The sequence below is a fragment of the Homalodisca vitripennis genome, chromosome 3, assembly GCF_021130785.1.
Source record: "Homalodisca vitripennis isolate AUS2020 chromosome 3, UT_GWSS_2.1, whole genome shotgun sequence".
In the NCBI taxonomy this organism is placed as follows: domain Eukaryota; kingdom Metazoa; phylum Arthropoda; class Insecta; order Hemiptera; family Cicadellidae; genus Homalodisca; species Homalodisca vitripennis.
Window position 1 is genome coordinate 159081462 of NC_060209.1, and position 25135 is coordinate 159106596.

Here is a 25135-nt window from a genome sequence, read left to right on the forward strand (position 1 = left end):
GCGGGACTAGATCTGCGATGCCAGCTTGTCACGTTTTAACAATAAAGCCGCAGACAAAAAATACGCAAATACACGAAGCGCGTGAACTCATTAATTTGATAAAATGTTTGGGATTTCGACTTTTATTTTTTCCTACACAAATATGATCAGTATTCGATACTGAGTACACCAATATTTATTTGTAATATTAAAAATTAGTGGTAAATTAGGTACTTTAAAATTGATACCGTTTTGTGAAAACGTCTGTACTTGTCTTAGCGGTTTATTAGTTGGCTCCTTTACAAGCCGCGTGCTGACAAAGGCTGCGGTGTAATACCTATATTCAGACGAAAACGTGGTTACTAAAACATTTTTTTACAGGTAAGGTAACTGACACGAAACATGGCTACAGCAAAGAAAAAATTTCGACAATATAGTGTCGATTATTAGAAATATGGTTTTGTTCCCTCAGAGGCAGACAAACAATTTCCCATGTGCCTTTTATGCAAAAAACATTTGAGCAATGACTCTATGAAACCATCAAAGCTCGAAGATCATCTAAACATGTGTCATACTGATCAAATAGGTAAAGGTTTAAAATATTTTCAAACATTGAAGGAAAAATATGAAAAGAGACCCACTATGCACAGTATGTTCGCTTCAACATCTCAAGGTAACGATGATGGCTTGCGGGCATCTTACAATATCTCATTACTTATAGGAAAATCTGGAAAACCGCACACTATCGGAGGACAATTAATTTTACCCGCTGTTGAAGAGGTTTGACGTACTAAAAAGAATTCCATTAAGTAACAATACTGTTCAAAGTCGCATTGATGAAATGAGCGATCATCTGCGATCATCTGCAAAAAACTCATTTTTCTATACAACTGGACGAGTCAACGTTACCCGGTAATGAAGCATTATTATTGGCATATGTCCGATTTATTATGGAGGAAGAAATTCACGAAGAATTGCTATTTGCCAGAACTTTGGAGACTGACACTAAAAGCGAATCAATATTTAATGTTATGAGTAATTCTTTTACGGAAAAACGGTTTTACGGAGCTCCTGCAATGGTCGGGCGATATCGTGTGTTTATAAGTCGTCTTAAAAGAATTATACAAGGACTTACAGCTATTCATTGCGTAATCCGCCGACAACATCTTGTGGCAAAACATTTAAGTGACAGGTTGAACCAATCTCTTCATTTTGTAATAAAAGTTGTCAACAAAATAAGAAGCAATGCATTGAATACGCGTTTATTTGCTCAATTGTGCGATGAAAATGATGAAGACTTCCAACGACTGCTCTTACATACTGAAGTACGCTTGTTGTCGAAAGGTGCATGCTTAACGAGATTTTACTCTGTTTTCGATTTCGTATTAGAGTTCCAAGAAAGTAGAGATCCAGATTTAAAAGAAAACTTGATAAAATTTAAAGCAGACATTGCGTATTTCACAGATTTGTTTAAAAAATTTAATGATATCAACTTGCAATTATAAGGGGACAGCCTGAATTTAATAAAAACAAAGGGGATAATTTCGGCTTTTCTTGGGAAAATGAAATTTATGAAGCAAAACATTATTCGGCGCGAATTGTCTCAATTTCCAAACTTGTCGCAGGTAGAATGTATCGATGAGGATATCCATACCTACAGTCAACATTTAAGTGCCCTGCATGATGACTTCAAAACCAGGTTTGAAGATATGCTGACGATGGATATACCACCATGGATCATAAATCCATTTGAATTTGACGAAACGGAAGTGGCCAATGTTGTATTACAAGAGGAGCTGCTCGAGCTAAGCACCAATGAGGAGCTGAAGGTGAAATTTAGAAAAGGCTACCAAACATTTTGGCTGCAAGCAGAAATACCCGAACAATATCCTGGACTGTGGGAAATCGCAACGAAATTTGTAATAGCTTTTCGCACGTCATACCTTGTCGAAAAGAGTTTTAGTGCCGTTACAAACCTCTTAACAAAAACAAGGAGCAAATTAAATATCACAGAGCGGGATTTGCGATTATTGCTCACAAAAATAAAGCCAAACATTGATCGTTTGCTGACACCTCATCAAATCCTTCACATTAATTAAAATTATGACCTGAACCTATATTACCTTATTAATTTTTTCTTGTAATTCTATTCATTTAATAAATAAAGTGTTATAAAATGTACCATTTTTCGTTTTTATTTTACCTATCGAAATATAATTTTAGTAGGAGATTATAACATTAATATTTTAAAAAGGGATAGACTATATAACACATTTATTAGTATTTTGAAAATATAACTTAACCTACAGAGTTAACTTTCCAACTCGAGTATATATGGGGGCAGAGAGTGCTATTGACAATATTGTAAGTAACATTAAAGATAAAGAATGTAAGGTAACAGGGCTAATAACACATATCTCAGACCATGATGCTCAACTCTTTGAAATATTTGGTTTAGTAAACAATAGTAGGAAAATCTTAAAGAAATACTGTAGGAAATTTACACAGATATAATATAGACCTTTTCTTGAATAATCTGTATGGAAAAGTCTTCTTGGTTGAATGTTTATCAGGCACCAGTAGATTCTAAGTATAATCAATTTTTTGACACACCTTTTTTACCATTTTAACAACTGTTTTCCCAAATTATTACTTCGTTGAGGGAAGGTGTGATACAAACCAATGGATGACAAGATGAGATAAGATTAAAAAAGGAAAAACATCTTTCAGTTAGAAAAAAGGTTTAGACAAAATAAAGGTGAAAAATTAAAGATAGTTATTAAAAACCAGAAAAAGGATTTTAAAAATCATGCATAGAGAGGGACAAAAAAAAAAATTCTTTGACATTAAAATTAAAAATTTTGGAAATAGCGCTAAAATTGTATGGGACTTAATAAAATTACAAGTAAAAAAACATCAAATCAAAATTTCAAACATTAAAATTGACTATAATGGTAAAACAATAGCTGAATCCTATCGTAAAATAAGTAATACGTTTAATAGTTTTTTTTTTCAGTAGTTGATCATTTAGTACTACCTTAAAATCGATAAGGATAATAAAAAGTGTAATTTTTATGATCCTGTAAAAAAACAGATTTCAAGTTTAGCTCAGTAAGTGAAAAAGAACTAGTAAAATTAATAAATTCTTTTGAAAATGAACTATCAACAGGTCATGATGATATTTCAATCAATATTATTAAACAAATTTTGCCTACAATAATAAAAACCTTTAACTCATTTAATAAAACTCATCTTTAATCTCTGGTAATTTTCCTGATAAATTGAAGATAGCAAAAGTAATCCCAATCTTTTAAAAAAGGGTGAAGTTAATGATCCCTCATGCTACCGCCCGATTTCACTGCTTCCAGTATTCTCTAAAGTGTACGAAAGGGTGGTTTATACTCAACTAGTTAGTTATTTTGGTTGAGTGTGAATTATTTGACAAAGAGCAAAATGGGTTTCAGGCAGGGAAATCTACAATAACAGCTGGGATTGAATTTATTAATTCTAATAGACTCAGTAGATAAAGGTATGAGAAAATTGTAGGAATCTCTCTAGATCTTAGTAGGGCTTTTTGACAGCGTGTCACACGAAGAATTGTTAAAAACCTTATCAACGTTAGGTATTCATGGTAAAAAGTTAAATTGGTTTGAGTCATACTTGAAAAATCGACAACAAATACGTTGAAATTGAAAATTCAGTGTCCAATATACATGATCAATATGTTTACATCAGAAAAATTTTGCTCAGAAAAGTTAATTATCCCACATGGAGTGTCCCTCAGGGATCTATTCTGGGCCCATTATTATTTTTGGGCTACATACGAGGCTTACCACGATTGATCCCTAAGAACAGTACTATTTGCTTGTATGCAGACGATTCTAATGTAACAGTGTCGGGAAAATCAAAGGAAAGATTAGAGGAATCATCTTTTATTTCACTCTCAATAGTCAACAGAATTTTTGACAGCAAAAAGTCTTTTATTAAACTCAAAATAAAACAAACTTCATCTCATTCTGTGCTAAGCAAAATCGAAGTAATATAGAGCCAACTATTTTATTAAGTGAAATGCCACTAAAACAAATAGAGCATACCACATTTATAGGCCTCAAAATTGACCAAAACCTTAGTTGGGATTAAACACATAGACCATGTAATAAACAAAACCTCTTCTGGGTTATATGCATTAAGACAAATGTCTAAAATATGCAACTTAAAACACTTTAAAAACAATATATTATGCTATGGTTCATTCACACTTTGGATTACGGTATAAGTGTGTATGGTTCTACAACAAAGAGTAATCTAGACAGGTTACTTCTTCAACAAAAAAGGGCATTAGGATAATATATAACTTAAAAAGATATGAATCAGTCAAGCATCTTTTTGTAGAAACAGCGATACCAAAAACAGTCATTGGGCTTTATATATTGGAAACTGTTAGCTATCAAAAAAATTTTGCAAATCCCTCTCAAATTCCCAGTAGACATGATCATGATACTCGAGTAGTACACAGGCAAGTGGAACGGCATATAATTTAGTTCGACAAAAAAAAAAAAAAAAAAAAAAAAAAAAAAAAACACGTTCATAGGGACAAAACTACTATATTTACCTTCCCAGATGGTCCATATTGTAATTTGTTTTTGTGACCATTTAATAATTGTATTTCAATTATAAAACTTCTGACACTGTTCAATGTAATCATATGTACATTATTAATGAATAAAGGATGTTTTGAATTTGAATTTGATAGGGACAGAACTCAGAAGCGAGACAATTTTTATTTTTTGGCGACTTTAAGAATGTGGTAAAAATGTAACAGCAGAGGGTCCACCAAAACCAGTAAAATTTTGAAAGTGGTCCACGAGAAAAATAAGTTTGGGAACTACTGTTTTAGATTAATGAGGGTAAAAATAATTATATGAAAAACAATAATGTTTTAATTATTTACCATTTAAAAATCTTTTTTCAACTTCACCAAAAATAGAGTGACTTAGGATTGATTTCTTTTTTTTTATGTAAATATGATAATACAGGTCAAACTGGCTCGTGACTCACGCACTACTGCACTGGGCTTACCAAAGGCTATAAAAAATTGCAGGCATGATATGTATATATATATATATATATATATTATATATATACATTATTATAATGTATATATATAAGTACAAATCCGAATATAAAATACATAAATATTAATATAACAAATATCAAAACTTTAAAATTTTTAAACACTATGTCACGTTAACGTCACTATCAATGTTATGGAGTAAATACAATTTTATTACAGCTAATAACTTTCTATTGAAGGATATAGGAAACATTGATGTAAGATATAGACAATTATTGTCCATCCCTGCTGTACTAATCTGATTGTATTCATGTTGGCCATTTTAATTAAAGTTCATCAATGCGTTCATTGAAGTAATCTAGATTGGCTATCTAGCTTTGGTTATTGTATTCCATACACGATTGCAATATATGCAATGGAATTTTCAACCCTGTGTGGAAGAATTGTTTTAAAGTAAAATTGCATAACTCAGATGTAATTTTTATACGTTCTGTACGATTAAATAATTGCTATCATAATAGACATTAAAACTAATAAAAAATATATTCATGAAAGTATTACTAAACCATACAGGATCGTATGTCTTTACTACGTTGCAAGAATAATTTAAAATACCCGAAGAAGAATGTAAGTCGTGTATTCAATATCGTTATTTCCATCCATTCTATCAAGTCTTATAATAGCAACATATTTATAGGTCTTCCTGTTATGATGTTAGTCTCAACAGGGTGTTTTTTCTTCTTCAAATTGACTGAAAGAGATTAAATTTACAAGATACGGATAAAACTTTTCTAATACCAATTAGTTTCATGACTTTTATTCTATTGTAGGCTACAGTAAAATTAAATATAGTATAAGCAGCGTTTTTTCAGAAACCTCCTTCAGATATATACACTCATTACGAAACGGGATAGAAATATTTAATTTAAACAGGATTTACAGATGTTTTATGTACATTCATATAGTGTCAAATTCACACTGTAAAAGGACGCTATTAGACATGTCGTGTTTCAAGATACGCTGCAGTTATAGTATGCAACATTTTAAGTCTATAGCTACATGCTTTTAAGTGTATTTATTTTTCAATTTGTACCTTTAAAAGGAAACTTCATTAAAATTCCTAGGTCTGATCTTTATCAAATGATGGTACGGACACACAGTCAGAAAAACAAAAATTAAGATTAATTTCGTTAATGCTCTGCCAGTAATACATATCATAACAGTCACAAAAATACAATTATTTAATATTTAAGTTACGTCTCTGTATTATACTCAATGCATATTTACTAAAATTTTAATAAGCCAATTATGAAGAATTTAAATTTTTCACTCAACTTAATTTTTTATTCAGAATAATTAACTAAGAAGACACGACGTACCAAATTATCCATTTAAAACAAAATAACATTTTAAACTACCTTAAACGTGGACATTTTACATTGCTTAGAACTGTGGCTTTAATTGAATTAATCAAATCAGTTACATAATTATAATTATATAATACAATGGAACTGATTTGACGAAACAAAGCCGGTGTTTGGATAGTAAACAAACAATACTCATTAAAACTGTATGAAAGGCGTAATTCGATAAGCATCGCGTTTGTGAGCTCATATCGCAAATTTTGTAATAGATGAACAAAACACGAATGGAATGAAATCACGATTACTCCGCGTGCAGTTATAACGAGGTATTGATAAACCGTGATTAAATGGTTCCAATCAGGGCGAAACACAGACATCGACCGATCAGCTGCGAATGAATAGAGTCCACCCTGATATCATGTAACTACTAGGCCATATGCTGTATACTGTGAGTAGAGATGATGTTGATATTGGAATACCAAATCTAACCAGTGTTTAGCTATTCTGCAAAATTAATCATGAATATTATATGATTTCAGAATATTTTATTTGTATGGTTATTTTTTATGTACATACATCCGATATCATGTATTTTTATTAATTGTAACCGTACATTATCTTTAAAGACTTCTTTGAGGAATATTTTTAATCATTCCGTTTTTATCCTAATGAAGGCAGTTTATTAATCACAGGAAGTTTTTATTATTGATTATAGGACTGATATTATTTGTTCACACTCTATTAATGTCATTCATTTTTATAGTTTTTAAAACTACCTACACTAATACTATGTCAAAGGATATGTAACAAGTCTTTAGTATGCTGTAGCTTAAAAATGTAAGTTATAATACAAATTGTTAAAATTAAAAGTGCTTTTGTAGTAAAAAAAGACAATATACATTTTGAAAAAGGCAGTTCGTACTGAAAAAATACGTCTAAAAACGATACTAAATTTTAACGCCAAAATGTAGTTGAAGTCTCCCGTGTAAACATATCTGTAATTTTTAGACAATTTTGATATCGTAAACTCCATGGTATAATTAGAAAATAACCTTTGGTAGAATGTTTTAACAGAGTAGTTACATTTTCGTTTTATTCATACGTATTATGTTTTAACATGTTCATGTCAATAACAATCACAAATTTACTATCTATTTTGACAACTAATCCGAATATTTGTGATTTGTTTGGAGAAATATAGTTTTATGGATTTAACTGCAAGTAAATAAATAAACACACAATAATAACTTGTTATGATGGTTTTAAATTATGGTAATTATAATTATAAACAATCATATCGAATAATCATTAGACAGCTATACTCATTTTCATAAATTTTCTTTTATAGCTAATTTTGTAAAACTCTTTAACAACATCCTCCAGGAAGTCAATACAGTCAGTGTGATAATACAGAGTAGCGGCTCATCTGTCTCGTTTCACAAAGTTACAAAGTTTATGGACTTCCAATGTGTTGTGTTTGAACCTCCATGTGCAAGTAATCCGTTGATACCAATAAGTAGTAAGCAAATTATACAACCACAAGGCAAGATTAGGCCACATCACATGTCGTGACAGACCTCACTTAGGTTGAATACGAAATTTGAAGTCTATAGCTAATTTCATTATTGACAGATAGAACGACAGACAATCATGTAGAAAAGAAACTTTTATATCCCTTGGCAAACAAAAGATACATTGCGTCAGCCTACTCAGTGGTAGGTTTCAACGACGCTTACCCAAATTCCACTGTTAGACATGCAACCCCTTGGAACTCATTCTGCTTTATTGCAGAAATGGGGTTTGTTTCAAAAATTCAAAACTACAGATAATACGTTTCTCGAGATATCTTGCAAAATGTTTTATTGGTCAGTTGCGTTCTATTTCAGTTTTTAAGAAATAGGAAAAAATACATCATAAAATTATGTTGTTTGGGTTAGGACTGGTAAGTTACATGTGTTAATATCGCACATGTTAAAATCTGTTAAGATTGTGCTGAGCTTGTTTAAGAATAGATTTATTCTGATATTATCTCATTGCCATCATGGTAACACATACGAACAATGTAAATATATTCACTGACTCTCTGGTAAATCCCAAGAAGAATCATAAACCATCATCGCACTCAGTGTCCTTCATAAATAAAATTTACAATTTCACGTATAAAAGTTAATATTTTTTAAATGTCGTGTGGAAAAACAGAGATATATACATATTTTTTTCAAGCCCACGAGGAATAGGCTATTCTAACGCTCAGCCAATATGTAATCACGTAACTATTACACGACAGATACTATACCCTCATAGCCCCCGTAGCTCTTTGATTTTCACCTTATTTTATCCATACCGCAAATGTCATACCGCTTCCTTGGAGAAAAGTATCATACCAACTGTACAGTACATGAATTCAAACACAATACATTTGAGTTGATTTTTTACCGTCATTTTTTTATCACTACGATTCAGTATAAGTAATATGTAATGAGGTTTCGAAAATGTTAAATAAAAATTTTAATACATTTATAACTTAAGGCCTGCCCAGTTTATATTTGAATGTTTTAAACTTATGGAGGTGGTTTGTTGTCATTTTTAGCTAGTATTATTTTTTTATACATGAAGTAAAAACTTAGCTAATGAATAAACACACCAACCGCCTCTAATGGTTCTCATCTGCCTCAAGCACTGTTAGTAGGTGTGTCATTAGTGAGATGACGTCACCATTCTGATTAGTAAATTGGGTGAGTAGTGAGGAGGACTGTAATTACGAGAGGGCCGGTGGCGGCACTGTGAAGCCCGGACAGTCTTGTCGGCCCGCCCACTAGAGCAGGATGTTCCGTACTTGTCTACCCACTACTTTGCTTAACATGCGAGTACACTCATACTTACTTACTCACCAGCATACAATTTGAGCGCGAACGTTAGAGTTAACCTCCGTTATATGTGCTATTGTTCTCGTACATTCATTGCAACCTTGATGCATAATAATAACAATAAATCGAATAGAAGTTTTCTTGAGCCAAACCACACCATCTTTGTCTTCTAATAGGCTTCTTTGGTGTTCCAAGTAATATTCAAGTTTAGTGCTCATAAAAATACATAATTAAGCTAAATATCGATTTATTCTGCGATTTTCTCGTTACTGACATAGTTTCCCGTAAGACTAATATAAAAGTGTTGGTTAATTTTCAGCCTAACCCCTTGAAATTGTGGCGTTTGTCACTTCATTTTTGTTGGCCGATGGACGGGCCGGCAGCAGTTTCCCTACAGCTGGTCGAGTCGTCTGCTTTTCCAGATGGTTAACCTCTTCTTCTAGATGTTTCTTTGGAATTCTGCCTGTTATGGTTTGTTCTAGTGTACAGGCTTCTAGATTTCTAGAATTAGGTTTTCTCGCTCTCTTCTCTTTAGGCTTCCGTAGGGCGAGGACGTTCTATGAGTTTCAGTGGTCGGAGTTAAAAATCAAAGCTGGCTGCCCGCTCCCTCGACGAACCGGCACGGTGTTTTGGTGTTTAATATCGTGGCCTGCCTTCCAATCAACGTTCCACGACCTCATTTAATTAATTAGGGCCCAGTCATTCCAAATTCAGTGTACGTAGCAAATAACATTTCGCCACAAAATTATATGAAAAATCAAAATTGATGTTAGATATACATATATTATGGGTAATTTCAAGTCTGCAAATTTTAATTTGTACTCGTTATATTAAACGGACAGACATAAATGTTATATTTCTAGCACATCGAGTGATGGGTTTCACTAACACTCAGACTTTATATTAATAGGTTAACATAACCAAGTCAATTTTGATTCATAAGTAATGGACATATTTAGATAACTAGAATACTTAACTAAAATTAGTAAACTAAATTAGAAAAACATATTTGGTTTTATAGATTTAGAAGTAAATATATATTATGTATTATATCTGATATCTGTAAAATATCACCGTTAGAATCAGGGCAAGTACAATCTGAAAGAAATAATGATTGTGGTTGAATCTATGATAAAATATCTATCTGAGTAATAATAATTCGTTTAAATAAACGTGTAACCAAATAATGTAGATTTATATGTAACTTAGTGCTGGATTATTTTTAAAGACTAGACAGATTTTTATATGTCTAGATACAATATATAATTAATATTTCCATATCAAACTAAAACCTATAGCTAATATTTATATGATTGTTTTTGAGTATCAAAATACATGAATAGATTATAACGTGCAAGCCTAGATCGATAAAATAAACATTTCCTTGACATCTTCTAAACACAAATGCATGAAAAAGCTACAAAACAATGTCACTTGTGTGTGTGTGTGTGTGTGTGTGTGTGTGTGTGTGTGTGTGTGTGTGTGTGTGTGTGTGTGTGTGTGTGTGTGTGTGTGTGTGTGTGTGTGTGTGTGTGTGTGTGTGTGTGTGAAGAAACTAATGAGGACTAGCCAGTTGCAAACATTTATTCACTTTCAAGTGGCTGAAGTTATTCTCTATATTATTTCAGAACTGATAGTTGTGTATTTATTTAGTTCAAAAAGATTTCAAAGGTTATACTTACCACATAGACGTAAAAGCGAGTCAATAAATGGTTTGAATTTTCAACTACCACGCATGGTATCCATGGTCGAACAATCCCATTAGTGTTCCATAAGTATACTTTATCAGTCAATAAACAGTAAAACTAGCGCTTACATTTACGTTAAGATTGCTATGGAGACGGCGTATATTGTTCAAACTTTTTATGAAATGAGAATATCAAACAAATTAAATGGATTACACGCCTCGGTAGTTAATAAAACTTAATATTTTATATAGGAGAGCGTTACACCATGTATCCGTAACAGGCTTCGCTGAGGTTACTTTCAAATATCAAATATATATATCTATTTTCAATTTCGGGATATCCTGAGGACAATTAGTCAGACCGACAATCATACAGAAACAAATTTTACTTCCTCTGGTAGACAAATTACATATTGTGTCAGCCTACTCAAAGATAACGGTACCGTCATAGATGACAAAATAATTCTTCGTTACATGTACGTTCATGTCATTCCATGCGATCTGTCTGAGGATTAGCAATCATTTATAGGTTGTATATAATCATGACAGCAAAGAGACAATCGTATAATCTTAGAAAAATGTGTAAACAAACTAGTTATGTCATTTATATTATAACATTTGGTATTGTAACACATGTTGCGTAATTAACTGAGCTAGAGTTGACTTAATGTTTGGGATTCAATCTTAGCAAATCCTGCGACACGGCACTGTGGAATGGCATACTCCTATCTTGTATAAAAATAATTCTAGCATGTTGTCCAGTCTATTCAAACACAAGTGAATTCATTGCAAGGATCAAATTTAATTGAATAGTAAACTGTTAGCTATATTCTAAAAAAGCTAATTACTACATTTTGTGATTGGAACTCAATACTTTTTAAAAATAATTGCGTTTGTTTTACAAATCGTTATTATTATAGGACATACGACAATAGAGCCAAACTTCCGGTTATAAAATTTCATTGGATATTGTTATGAAATGCACGAACTTAACAAACGAATGATAAATATTTATGCTTTGAAGGATATTAGGTTATATATCAAGTTCACAACATTTTCACATCAAACAATGTGAAAATCTAAAAATACTTTGGTGGCAGTTCCAATTACATCAAACAATACCATTACCACAGCGGCTGGTTGATCCAGTCTCCACGCTTTTCACTGGACACCATTTTAATCACAGTTATCAGAACAGTCGTTTTGTTTTACATTCTACTAAATGAAATTGGTTTGATAAAAATCTTTCGATTTACTTCAAATACCTGCAGAATAAATATAAAACCACAACTAAAAGAGTCCATAACAATGTATTTTACTTTCTGTATCATATTGTAAAGTATTTAGTAGTTGCCTTCTGTTACAACACTTTCTAGTCCTCTGTATAGAGATTTAAGTGTAAAACCATGTGCAGTAAAACATATGACTCCACATTGGATTGCCATAAAAAACTAGCAATATTTTGTTATAAATGTGTAGATTATTAGTAATTTAATTATTTGATGTAACTGTATCTAAGGGAATTCTGCATCTTATTTACCCAAAATTGTACTTAACGTTAATTGAATGGAATCAATTGTAATAACTGTACAAAACGTCTTCAGTACTGAATATTTCACAATGAATTAATATTGCTCTCATATATAATGAATTAGAACATGAATGTGAGTTATCTGACTATTTAAGTTAGGTGATGGTTAAAGAAACAAACACTTTAAAATAGAAGTAAATTTTAAAAACTTTTTTAACTAACTTAACATTTAAACTCGACCTTTTTTAACTTTATAAAAATCAAAGATATGGCTAAGCTGTTGTTCTTGGAAATAATTTGTTGCTTCTAATGACGCGTTTCGGGATTAAGTAGCAAGAGACTCTTTGAAAACCGTTAATGGTTTCAATAATTATTCAAACCAATCACGGTTGTTATTGAGTTACACACCACTTACACGTTACAACAGCAAAGTCAGTTTAGCCTAAAAAACTATGCAGTGGATAACATTTGCAATCATTTAAACTTTTATCTTATAGACCACTATGGTGATATATTTTAATAATTTGTGCAGTGCACACGCCTAGATATAGTCATGTTACATTCTATATTTTTTATTTGTTTGATAAGAGAATAATTATTTTTTATCCAAAAAAAAAATAATATTAATGAAAACTTTCTAACTCTGAAGTTCTTTTCTGGGCTGTTAAAATTTGAGAAGGATTGGTATACAACTGTATAAAAAAGTAGGGTGTTTCTTAGTGAACAAGGATGTCGGACATTGGAGTTTCAGATAGCATGGATTCAAATTCTATATGTGACCGTAGCACTTTATATCAGTATTGTCGATTATGTACTGTTCCTGTCCTCCACCTTGTTCTCTTTGACAAGATCCTCGCTAAGGTCAGTGGCCCATAAGAACGGTATAGGGGAATCAGCCTCTTATTTTAACTAAAAGACAACTTACACTGTTTTCATATCTAATTGTGTCTCCATCATATTGATATATATATATATATATATATATATATATATATATATATATATATACATATATATATATATATATATATATGCAATTTTGGAACGCTATAGTTCTCTAAAACTGAACTCACTAGTTCGTATTAATATGTACGAAGTAGATTTCTAATAACTTAATATTTAAACTGTGTTTGTGGAATAAATGAATATATTCATCCATCCCAAATAAATGGAAAATACTTATAGGACCGTTATTAAAGTTTTATAATTAACATTTTACACGTAAATGACAGTGGCATTCTTGCAATTGTAACCCATCAGTTAGAAGACCCAAATGTTATTTTAACTACTACATATGTTGTTGGATGGATTTTAATAATCATACTGGGCTATTGATAAAATAAATGTTCGTTTAATACTTTGGCTTAAAGATAAATTTGATACACTTTTATTGTGTCGTTTATTTAATACTGTAGCATTGAAATTCATTAACCGAACTGTTTAAAACTTGGGCAGCTTAAACCCATGGACATGCTTACGTTATTATTGCTCCCATAGAATTTAATTCGTGATATCTAGTTTAGATGGGACATATACTTATAGGCTTGACATTTACTTAAACAGTGTGTACAAAATAATATTACATCATCACCCAATTAATCTGTTACGATGTTGCAAAATGTTATAAAAAGTCTCTTAACAATCTACTCGATTATTGGATAGAATACAAAAGGGTAGAAGCTCTTATACAGACACACTACGTAAATTTACAAATGCTTGTGGTACTAGTACTAGTATATCCAGGAACTCGACCTACATTCACCCAGGAGTGCAGTTCGCTGCTGTTGGATACCAACTCGTTAACAAAGTGCTGCCAGTCCAGGTCGGCTCGCGGTACAGCTGAGTTTACCTATCCATTAGGAAACTCACTCATCCTACAAGTTTTACCGACTGGAGTGAGGCAAATAGGGAGGAGTTTTAGTTTTGCCCCGCACTCTGTCTGCTATTGCTAGTTCCAACAGTACTTGGCACGTGGCAGTGCATTAATTGAGAACCCTTCAGTTCACCACGGCATTGTTAACTTTTTCTTTTTATCGCGTTTTCCAAATTACATTTTATTACATTTTGGAACTACTGCCCCCCCCATACGACAGCCTACATAGTTACATTTCACTATTTTACAGTATTTTAATTTCCTTTTTTTTTAAAGTTTCCTCATGCATAGTGAAACATTTGCAACACAAGCATAGTGCAATATTTTAGGCTTTTGTTGCATAACCAATAACATATAAAATATCACAGCACAGACAATTATAAAGAGTATAACTTTAATTTAACTTATTTTCATTGTTTGAACATTATTGTTGATGATGGATGATTTGAAAGGATACATTTTTTTATGTTGGGCATCGTTAATTTTACAAAACATAACAGTAGGTTTTGAGGAATATAGACATAGCCATATTTTATAAGAGCGATGTTTTCTCTTTTTTTGGGTGCCAATATGCTTAAAGCAAAACTACTACTATTACACTGTAGCGATTACCAAAAAGACCAATCTTTTTGTCAAAGAACTCAAATGAACGTCGTAACCATGCCACCGCAACCCACCTAAGACTATGAACGATACATTAAACAAATCTGTAGACTTCCTGAGGTAGCGTAACCCTCCATACAAAAAAGGGGACATAATGACTAGGCCTATGCTTGAGAAGGAGAAAGGTATATTCTTTTTTTATGTTCAAGCCATAGTTTGTGTTTTAGTTGTAGTTACTAGAGTGTTTTAAATGTTAAAATTCCTTTAGGTTACTTTGTTATTTCTCTTTAGAATAGAGTAACAAACATCAACATAGGTTTGATGTTGTGACTAATTTTAGGCGAGTTGTTGCCCCATATTTTTTGTGTGTGCTTAACCTATAGCATTAAGTATTTTACAACTGAAGATTAGGATATATTCAAATCCAGCAACGTAGTGTTCTATTTTTGTACGACAGCCAATTTTCAGCAATATATATTTGTTACGTTGCCTTAAAAGGAATCTCATTCTGAAGAATGTGTATTGACATATACTTCTACCACTTAATATATATTCTTTCTAAACAAAAATAATACAAATGTGGTGACTGCCCACCACATATATCAGACCGCCGAATCAACGGTTAGAACCGGTCTTTCTGATAAGCCGCGTGCTGATGGAGGACCGGTGGTCTGATAAGGGAGTCTAGATTGAGTGACGGAAGAGCGAAGACGTCTGACCGGCGAGTGGCTGTGACGGAGATTTTACTTACCTGTCGCAAGTCTTAGTTAAATTATTTGTTTGTGGTATTGTGTGTTACACTATGGATTGATTTAATAATCAAGGGGGGGGGGGTTAGGTGCCGGAAAATTATAGGGGGTGATTGTAAATTCTAAATTGTTAGTATGTTGGGGCGGGTTTTGTCGTGATGGGAGGTCGGCGTGGGGTTGGTGTTGATATGTGTTAATTATCTTGGCGGTTAATAAATTTTTTTACGATTTTCTTTTACTGATTTGTCCTTAAATTATAACTTTAAATACTTATCAAAGCTGGCAGGAGGTTATTGTGTAATTAGGATTATGGTCGCTCCACGGCCTTCATCGTGCAGGCGGCTACAAGCCTAGTCCTGCACGGTGACACTTTGCTTCCAAAAACCCATACAACTCGTTACAATTGGTAGCAGAGCGTGGTTGCGTGGACCTCTGGGTTATGGGCCCAGCACGCTTCCACTGCGCCAATCTGCTAAAATAACAACAATAACAACAAATAATTACAGTTTGTTGTTGGGCTAAATAATGTGTACTAAAATAATACAAATTAGGAGTGCGCTACACCATGTGACTTGTAATGGACTAAGTTAAGGTTACTTGCAACATTTTAAGCTTATTTGATGTTTGAGATACGAGGGGTACCCAAAAGTAACCGGAATTGTATTGCTGGCAGCCGGCAGCGTGTAGTACACATTCCTGCCGCTAAGCGTGTGTCGCGCAACCCATTGCGAGCTCAGTGACCCCAGTTCCGTTGTCCTAGTGCATTCTGTTCGTTCGTAGTGACTGTTTTCGCTAACCCTGTTTTGTTCTTGTTTCGTTTTTTGTCATGGCAAGTTTAAGTGAACAACGTGCAGCTGTGAAATTTTGTTTTTTACTTGGTAAAAATGCTGCAGAAACTATTTTAATGTTGAATACAGCTTAAAACATGATGCTATGGGGAAAACTCAGGTCTACGAGTGGTTCGCTCGATTTAAAAATGGCGACACGTCGATTGAAGACAAACCTCGTTCTGGACGTCCATCAACCTCTCGAACGGACGAAAATGTTGAGAAAATTCGTGAACTTGTGCTCACCGACCGTCGACAGACAATTGAGGAACTATCAGAGAGTAGTGGGTTAACTTGGAGCTCGGTTCAGCGAATTTTAACAGGAGATTTAGGACTGAAAAGGGTTGCTGCCAAATTTGCTCCTCAACTTCTGACTGACCATCAAAAGACACATCGAGTTGAAACTTGCCGCCTTCTGAAAGAACATCTCGAAAATGATCCCGATTTTCTGGAAAAGGTAATTACTGGTGATGAGTCATAGTGCTATGGTTATGACCCAGAAACGAAGCAACAGTCAAGCCAATGGAAGTCGCCATCTTCACCTCGTCCAAAAAAATGTCGGCAAGTCAAATCAAACATCATAACCATGTTGATTTGCTTTTTTGATGCTAAAGGCATTGAAAGGCATTGTTCATTCTGAGTTTGTTCCTCCAGGTCAGACTGTCAACCAAACATTTTATTTGGAGATTTTAAGAAGATTGCACAACAGTGTTCGCCAGAAAAGACCCAATTTGTGGCAGACTGGAGACTGGTTCTTCCACCACGACAACGCACCGGCACACACAGCCATCTCAGTTAGGCAGTTTTTAGCCAAAAACGGCATGGTTCCGCTGCCCCACGCACCTTACTCGCCTGACCTCGCTCCATGTGACTTTTTTTTATTTCCACACATGAAAAGAGGCTTGAAAGGTCAACGATTAGACAGCGTTGAAGAGGTTAAGAAAAAAACGAAGCTCGAGCTTGCAGCCATTTCTAAAGATGACTACAAAAAATGTTTTAATCAATGGAAATAACCGTTTTTTACAAGTGTATTAGTTGTAATGGAGATTATTTTGAAGGAGATAATGTCGTATTGTAAAAAATTTGATAATATATAATTTTTATAAAATAATTCCGGTTTTTTTTGGGTACCCTCTCGTATCTTGCGGTCAGATGGACAGCTATTATATAAATCAAATTTACATCCCCTAGGCATAAAAAAGTAGAAATTGTGTCAGCCTATTGAGTCCAATGACATTTAGTCAGATACAACTCGTTGAACATGAACTATTATAGAGCTCGTTCTTGTCAATGTATAAATTAGGTTTCATATATGATTTTAAGCCTGCAGATGATATTTATCGAAATGATATATTATGATATGTATGATATATATGATATATTATTTTTTTCATTGAGTTGGGTATCATAGCAGTGTTTAAGAGTAATAAAAGTTCACTTGAGGAAGGAAGGGTACTGTAATGCAAGAGTGCGCTTTAGTCAGATCCTGTCACTGACTTTTATAAATAACTCTATTATTTTTCTATTCACTGTATGAATATTCCAAATTTGGTATTGTGTCATATGTTAAAATCTCGCATGATTGTATTTAGCTTGCTTGCCAATTTCTTTACACTGCACTTTTCTCGCTCAACCAAATTCCATAGCGTGGCTTGCACTATCATTCATCCAGTTTTTCCTTGTGAGCAACTTATGCAAAATTTCAAATCTATATTCAATTCGTTTTCAAGACATCGTGAGGACAGATATACAGATGGGAAAGAGGTTTCTTTGACGATCAGCTAATAAAATAATAATTAAGTTTTTCTTAGTTTGAATACATAAATAAATCTGATTCTTGGTTTAACACGAACATACTTTTAAGGACCGTGTGCTAACGAAATCCCTCAACAAGTTGAGTCAACTTCGGACGTGTCTGCAGCTGTTTCAACTCAGTTGATTATCTGCCACCCTGCAAAGAAAGTCTCGCCAAGTTGTTGAGGTTCAAGTTTGCTCATCCACCCAGGTTGTTTGGATTTTTAAGAAATTTCTTCAGGAACTCTCAAAGAAATATATTTCCGTCTTTACCAGCATTCAGGTTCTTTAAACAGTAAACTTTCAACCACAGCAGTTTCTAAGTTGTTAATTTAAGTCTATCTTAATAAATTATGCAGTGTTTGTTCTTTCCTGTCATCAAAGACAAGTCTTTTCACAATGAATATTAGTGGGTAATCAACACTCATTATGAAGTAAATTTTCTAGGTTTAAAACTATGTCACTGTCTATTTAAATTTAAGCTATTTTGTCAGATAATTCATGTATAAATGTTGGTACTGTCAAAAATTTAAATGTAATTAATGACTAACATTATAATGTTACTAGCAATTATCATTAGTTGTATTAAAAAGGGGGTGTTGCCTTACTAACTGTATTACTCAAGTATAGTAACAGCAAAGCTTCAATAATTTTTTCTACGATATAAATATCACCACATATGTCCATACAAACAACCCATAACATTAATATAAGCGGGAATACATAACTTAAAAATAATTATTTGAAGTAAAAGAAATCTAAATTACATGTTTATGAAAAACTTTAGCCTCTACAAGTGTTGAACCCAATTGTCTTTAAGATCCTAATGATAGGTGTATCGTTAAAATAGTTATACTATATTAAAAATACCATCTCGATTTCGAAAGCAAAAATTTAAGAATGTCAGTTAAACGCTTTTAACTGAAAACGTTTCAAACGTCATAAACAAATTTATATTGACCTCCTCTGTAATGGAAATTGTTGCCTTTCAGTTAGAGAGCCAATCATAGCCTTACTCGCAGGCTTTGGAACGGAGTCAATTTCCCAATGTTGATACTAATTACTGTGCCGATGCTAATTGGCTGAATGCATGTTCGTTTGAACACAAAAACACGGTATCAAAGCATTTGGAAGGCTGTTAAAACGGATTTACATTTCTTACTAAATTTTACGAAAGGCAAATACTTTTAAGGTTATAACTTTAAATATTGCTACAGGAAGTCTTTTGTATTCTTGGAATATTTTACAACAAGCGTCTAAGTTTCAATGCAGTAGTATTATTAGTAGTAGTCTTACATATTACTGTTTGATAAAAGATGTTACAGAGCATAGTACTACGAATTGTTTGCAAGCAACTACTCGTAATACGTAGATAAACAAGATGATAAAGATGTCATCGTCAATATATACGATACATTATTGACGATGAATCTCTCATTTTAGACACTAAGTATGATGCAAAAGCAAGGAGATAACATTTTATTAACTAAATATGCCTGTGTTATAAAAGGAAGAAAACTTGTCTTTAAACTTTTTACTATCTTTAGTTAGTATTCTCTGTTAAATGACATTTATTTTATGATTTGGCCCGACTACATGAGATGTTTTAGATGAAATCGTACCTTTTTACTGCAATAATTGCATATAGTTATCGAATACTTAGTGAAAATAAATTGCTTGAAATTTTGTATGGACATAAAGAGTTAGTTTTTCAGTCAAAATATGAATCAAAATAGGAAAAAAAGCTCATAGATATGCTTTTTGGAACTTATATTTTGGATTTAGTAGTTGCAATTCTCAGGCCAGGTTTTTAAAGCCAGTTTCTTTATAATATAATCTTTCGGATTTTAGATCAGAGTTAGTGATAGTCCTGTTTTAAATTATATACGTGACTGTTACACTTTTCATCAGCATCTTCGATGTTGTACGTATCAACTCTCTCCCATGTTCTTTTTATTAGGACTCTCGCACAGGCCAGTGGCTCATGTGGAATAGATAGAATAAAAGGATAACCTAACATTAGTCTTATTAACGCAGATTTTTTATAATAGTCTATAAAGGAGAGCCAGTAGTAAAATAACATGTGATTTTAATTTATATCTTGGATGTTAATTTATATAGTATTCGACAAGAGCGTTCACCATATGGGTTTTGAAATTAAAGTTTATATTTTAAAGTAATGATGACATGAACATATGTTTAATGCACATTAAAATTCAATACGGTGTTAAAAGTGTTCTCTATTCATGCTAGAAGAAGAGAGAGCGTATTTTAAATACCACTGGAAGCGGCATGTTAACCAAAAAAGTGTATTATTGTGAAATTTTATATTCCACTAATCGGATAAGGAAATATATAACCAATAAAGGTTATATGTAACTAAATAAAGAAATAAATATTACTAAGGTATTGTTATAACGTCTCTGCCATAGGTATATTATGGTAGAAGAGAAGTTATACTCTTAAACAGACGAATGTTTAACTATTTGTTTGATAAGCATACGAATCAGATCTTTTGTTCAGCCTAAATAGCAAACAGACTAACTACGTTTTGAATACTTTTTAGTGCGGAATATCTAAAAATATTCATGCCAAGAACCTTTAAGGAATAATTTAATTTTGAGTTCCGTTTAGCCCATTTGTTTTTTTGTAGGTTATGGAAGTAAAAACTGTCAGCACAATTATCAACGATTGCTTATGGAAATTTCAAATGATGTTGAGTATTAAGTATGAAAATATTTAAATAGTTTGAAGTATTAAGTTTTTTTAAACTTAATATCGTACTATGAACTTATTGAATAATGGATACATTGTGACAACAAATATCTAGACATAATGGGACGTATTTTATATTGTAACGGTTATATCAACCGATAATTATTTCAAACATTTCTCTATTATTCCGCATGAAACAAAACAGCATCTGCTGCTGCAACCGTAATTCCTAAATGTTTTTAAATTATACGAAGATTTAAAATGATTTTTATAGGATTAAAACGGATAATTGTGTATGTGAATATTCTAATGGAGTCTGTGTAGAGGTAGCATATAAAAGTCGGGCCTCTAAAATGTTAGTAAAAAATTTTACTATTTTTAGCATATATTTATATAAGGCTATAGAGAAATAACAATGATACATATAAATGTTAACAGATTGTTAAGAAGTCTTTGTCATTGCGTAGACACTGTGGTTCCAAATGATAAAACTTGCAACGTCCAGATCATAAAAAATGTAATCAGCTGACGGAGAAAGTTGAACTGCCATCTGGCGGACTGGTGACTAATTACTGTGAAATTGCTTTAAATAAATCATTCGGGATGAGAGAAACTAGACCGAAACTTTTTACCTAAATTAATTAAAAGTTTGAGATATGAAAGTATTGTTGAAATAGTGACTACACATTTTTAGTCTTACAGCCTAAAAATGTATGTATATAATATTATTTATATACACACATATTTTTGATTCTGTGAAGCAAAGTTTGACGTGTTTACACACTGTGAATAATATTATATAATAAATTATATATTTATTTGTTATGCTAACTAGTCAAATATATTATTGTCTAAATGTTTGTTAATTTTTAATGAATATTAGAATTTAAGTAATCCTTAGCAAACAAGGAAAAACAAAAAGGTAATCTGTATATTTTAAAGGGTTAATTTCGATCGTAAATCTGAAATTATGAACCGGAAAGTGTATTAATTTATACATGAAAAGAATAAGTAAATTTTATTAACGGTTAAACTTTTTACAATTTAGGACAATTAAAATCATTACCTCGTATTTATTTGTGTTTGTTTTAATTCATAAAAATGAGAAAAACCAAATCCGTTTTATTTTATTCAATATCTATTCCCTATTTTTCAACACCAAGTTATGAGAGGCTAAAAGGTTTCCTCGTATTAGACGATTGGTGTCAACTACGGATTGCTTAGACTCACGGCAATAAAAAACTGATAGTAGAACGAGGGTACTTTACTTAAGTGATGTATTAAGTATGATTCTGATGTACTCCAGATGTTACAAAGAGAAGATTCCAAAATCGATAGGGCGATTATGAAAACGAGTCATCTCTAGGTAACTTTAGGTCATTTTTCTAGGTACTGAGCTGCTACCAAGGTGAAGAGATTTTTGGTGGTAGTGATTGATCTCTATGAGATACTGTTATATAAATAGAACAACTACCCTCGTTATGACACTACACTCTTCCTGAACCATACTTATGTAGATCATCCAAGAGATAATTATCTCATTATCTCATTCATATATTTTTCTGCCTTATAGAGAGACAATAACTCTTATAAAAAGAACTCCAGGGGGTTAAACAGGATCGGATACAAGGAAAAGAAGAAAATGGTCTAGGAATTATAATTTGCTTTGGGAGCAAAGTCTCCAGCCAAGTGGCATCGTTTGATCCGGCCTGAGCTCTGCACAATACCATTATTTTATAATGTAGAGTTACCAACGCAAGATAACGCCCACAATAAATAGATTGTAGGTTAGAATGTGGTATAAGTTATATACTATATCAAATTGGCTGTTAATGTAAAACCTATACTTTATGTTTGATATGCACAATAAATGTAGTTTATTCATTTCAAATCATAATTTTCGAATGTCCAACTTATCAAGTTTTTAGGTCCGGAATCTATGATGAGGAGTGAATATCAGAAACTTACCGTAGAATATTTCTTAAATAAATAAATATATATATATATATATATATATATATAATTCAGGTTAAATGAGAGAGTTTGTACTATACCTAAGATAAATCAGGGGTGATAAATGTCTAGTTGGAAAATTCAAACTTTAATCAAATATGGAAAAATTAATATATTATAAGTAAAATAAATGTTTATAGCAAATAGGGCACTCGTGGTGGGCACAGCTGCATAACATACATCGGGTCCTACAATGGCTCTTACAGTATTTGATGGGCAAACAATTTTGAATATATTCTACCCATATAAAAACTTTAACCTTCCATATGTTTATATAATTATTACCCTCCCAATTAGTATTTCTCATCTTGAGTACTGTAACATAAACACTACACAATAGTGTGAAATTTCTTTCAAGTAAATATTCGTCTTGCTAACGAACGAATCACAGCCTAATTGATAGGATATATGTTAATGTTAATTAAATTCACAATAATGGTATATTTGTTAAAAGTTATATAATGTCATATTCATTGATGTTAATGTAATGAAATGATATGAAGGTTCAAATGATAATTAATTATAGGTCACACTAACATAGTCTATTGTAACATTAATATAGCTTATTGCAAAGATTTGTGATTCTTACAAGGTCCCATCTCCGGTATAGCAAGACCGTCAGAAAGAGAGAGCTCATCAAAATTGTTATCAGTAACATTGCCGACTAGTAAAGTGCGATTTGGGTGTGGCATGGTAAGTTACCATCTAAGCTTTAAAACTGAGTCTCAGTTTAAGATCATTATTCACCTAGCAAAATTTCCCTGTAAATACGTACGTAGCAGACTACATAAATACGTAGTTTAGCAGACCTAATGAAAGCACGTGATTAAACATGAAACTCAGGTAAACAGACGGTTTTTCTTAATAAGGCCTAATCTGATTTCCTGAAATTCTCCATCATCTAAATACTGGCTTTTGCTTTGTGATTATTAATGGTTTCAAGGATCACTGATTCCCAAGTATGTTCTTTTACATCTTGTGCTCACAAGACGAATTAATAATGGCAGCTTTTTAAGGATAAAAGCTGGAGCTACAAAACCAGAACACTTGCTGTGAAATATAATATGATATACCTATCACTGACGTTGGAATGACCGAAAACATTTTAGAGTATTACGTTGAGAATTTCATTAACTTTGAGGATAAGTGTTGGTGTCGTAAACAAAACAGTCTCAAGGTGATGTTATTTCATTTCCTAGCAAATGGTATTCACACGAATGAAATAGCAAGGTTTTGGTGTACACAATCACTGAAAAATAATATTTTGAATAGATTCCAACTTCCAACTCGCTTCTGACATATCATTTACTTCAGCGTTCAACCATTGTTGGCAGCTCTCGCGAGGAAATGTCAAGTGGGGTCATGTTTCCAACAATGTTCCTTATACATCTGTCTTACTAATATACTATGCTATTACTGAAAACTCGTGTCGTTTAACGTGTCGCAATCAATAAAAACTGTGCAAATAAACATAATAAATGTTATAACTTTTCTGAACTTTCAGTGAAAGTTAATTTTCTACTTGAATGTATTCTTAATGAACGGAAAACCTCATTAAGCCAGTAACCAACTTGGTGAGTAAGTAAATTAATATTTGAGCAAACTCATTTATTCATAACGCGACGTTAGACTAAACTGATGAGGAGGGGGTCGGTGATAACTTACCGGTACAGAGGGCGGTCAGGGTGATAAGAGCCGCAAAACCGCTTAACTCCATCCTGCCGTTAAACCATGGCACTGTTATCCTTTCCGGACCGGACTAATGGGGTTGTAATGTCCGTTCGGTCTTCCGGCCACTTCGCCAAACCTGGAACAGAACGAAAAGATCAGATCAATATTAATGATCACCTTATTAATTTTCAACACTGATTAGTTTTTCTGTTTTTAGTAAACTAATACATTTCAAAGCATTGGAATTATAATTGACCACTTTTTATCTGAAAGGAAAAATATTTAACTTTACAATAAAAGAAGTACCATTCAGATACAAATGTTTCCTATAACACCCTAATTGGTTAATAAAATACATGGATGTAGAGAGTTTATAAGTCCAAAAGAA

General features: G+C 32.5%; 1 protein-coding gene across 1 annotated transcript in view; it reads right to left on the reverse strand.

The window, feature by feature from the left end:
• Window positions 1-25135, reverse strand: part of LOC124357707 — a 73363-nt gene that overhangs the window by 18376 nt on the left and 29852 nt on the right. The window contains exon 2 of the mRNA XM_046809716.1: window positions 24742-24883. Within this exon, the coding sequence (XP_046665672.1) occupies window positions 24742-24793 (52 nt within the window). The 5' untranslated portion in view covers window positions 24794-24883. The remainder of the gene's footprint in view (window positions 1-24741; window positions 24884-25135) is intronic.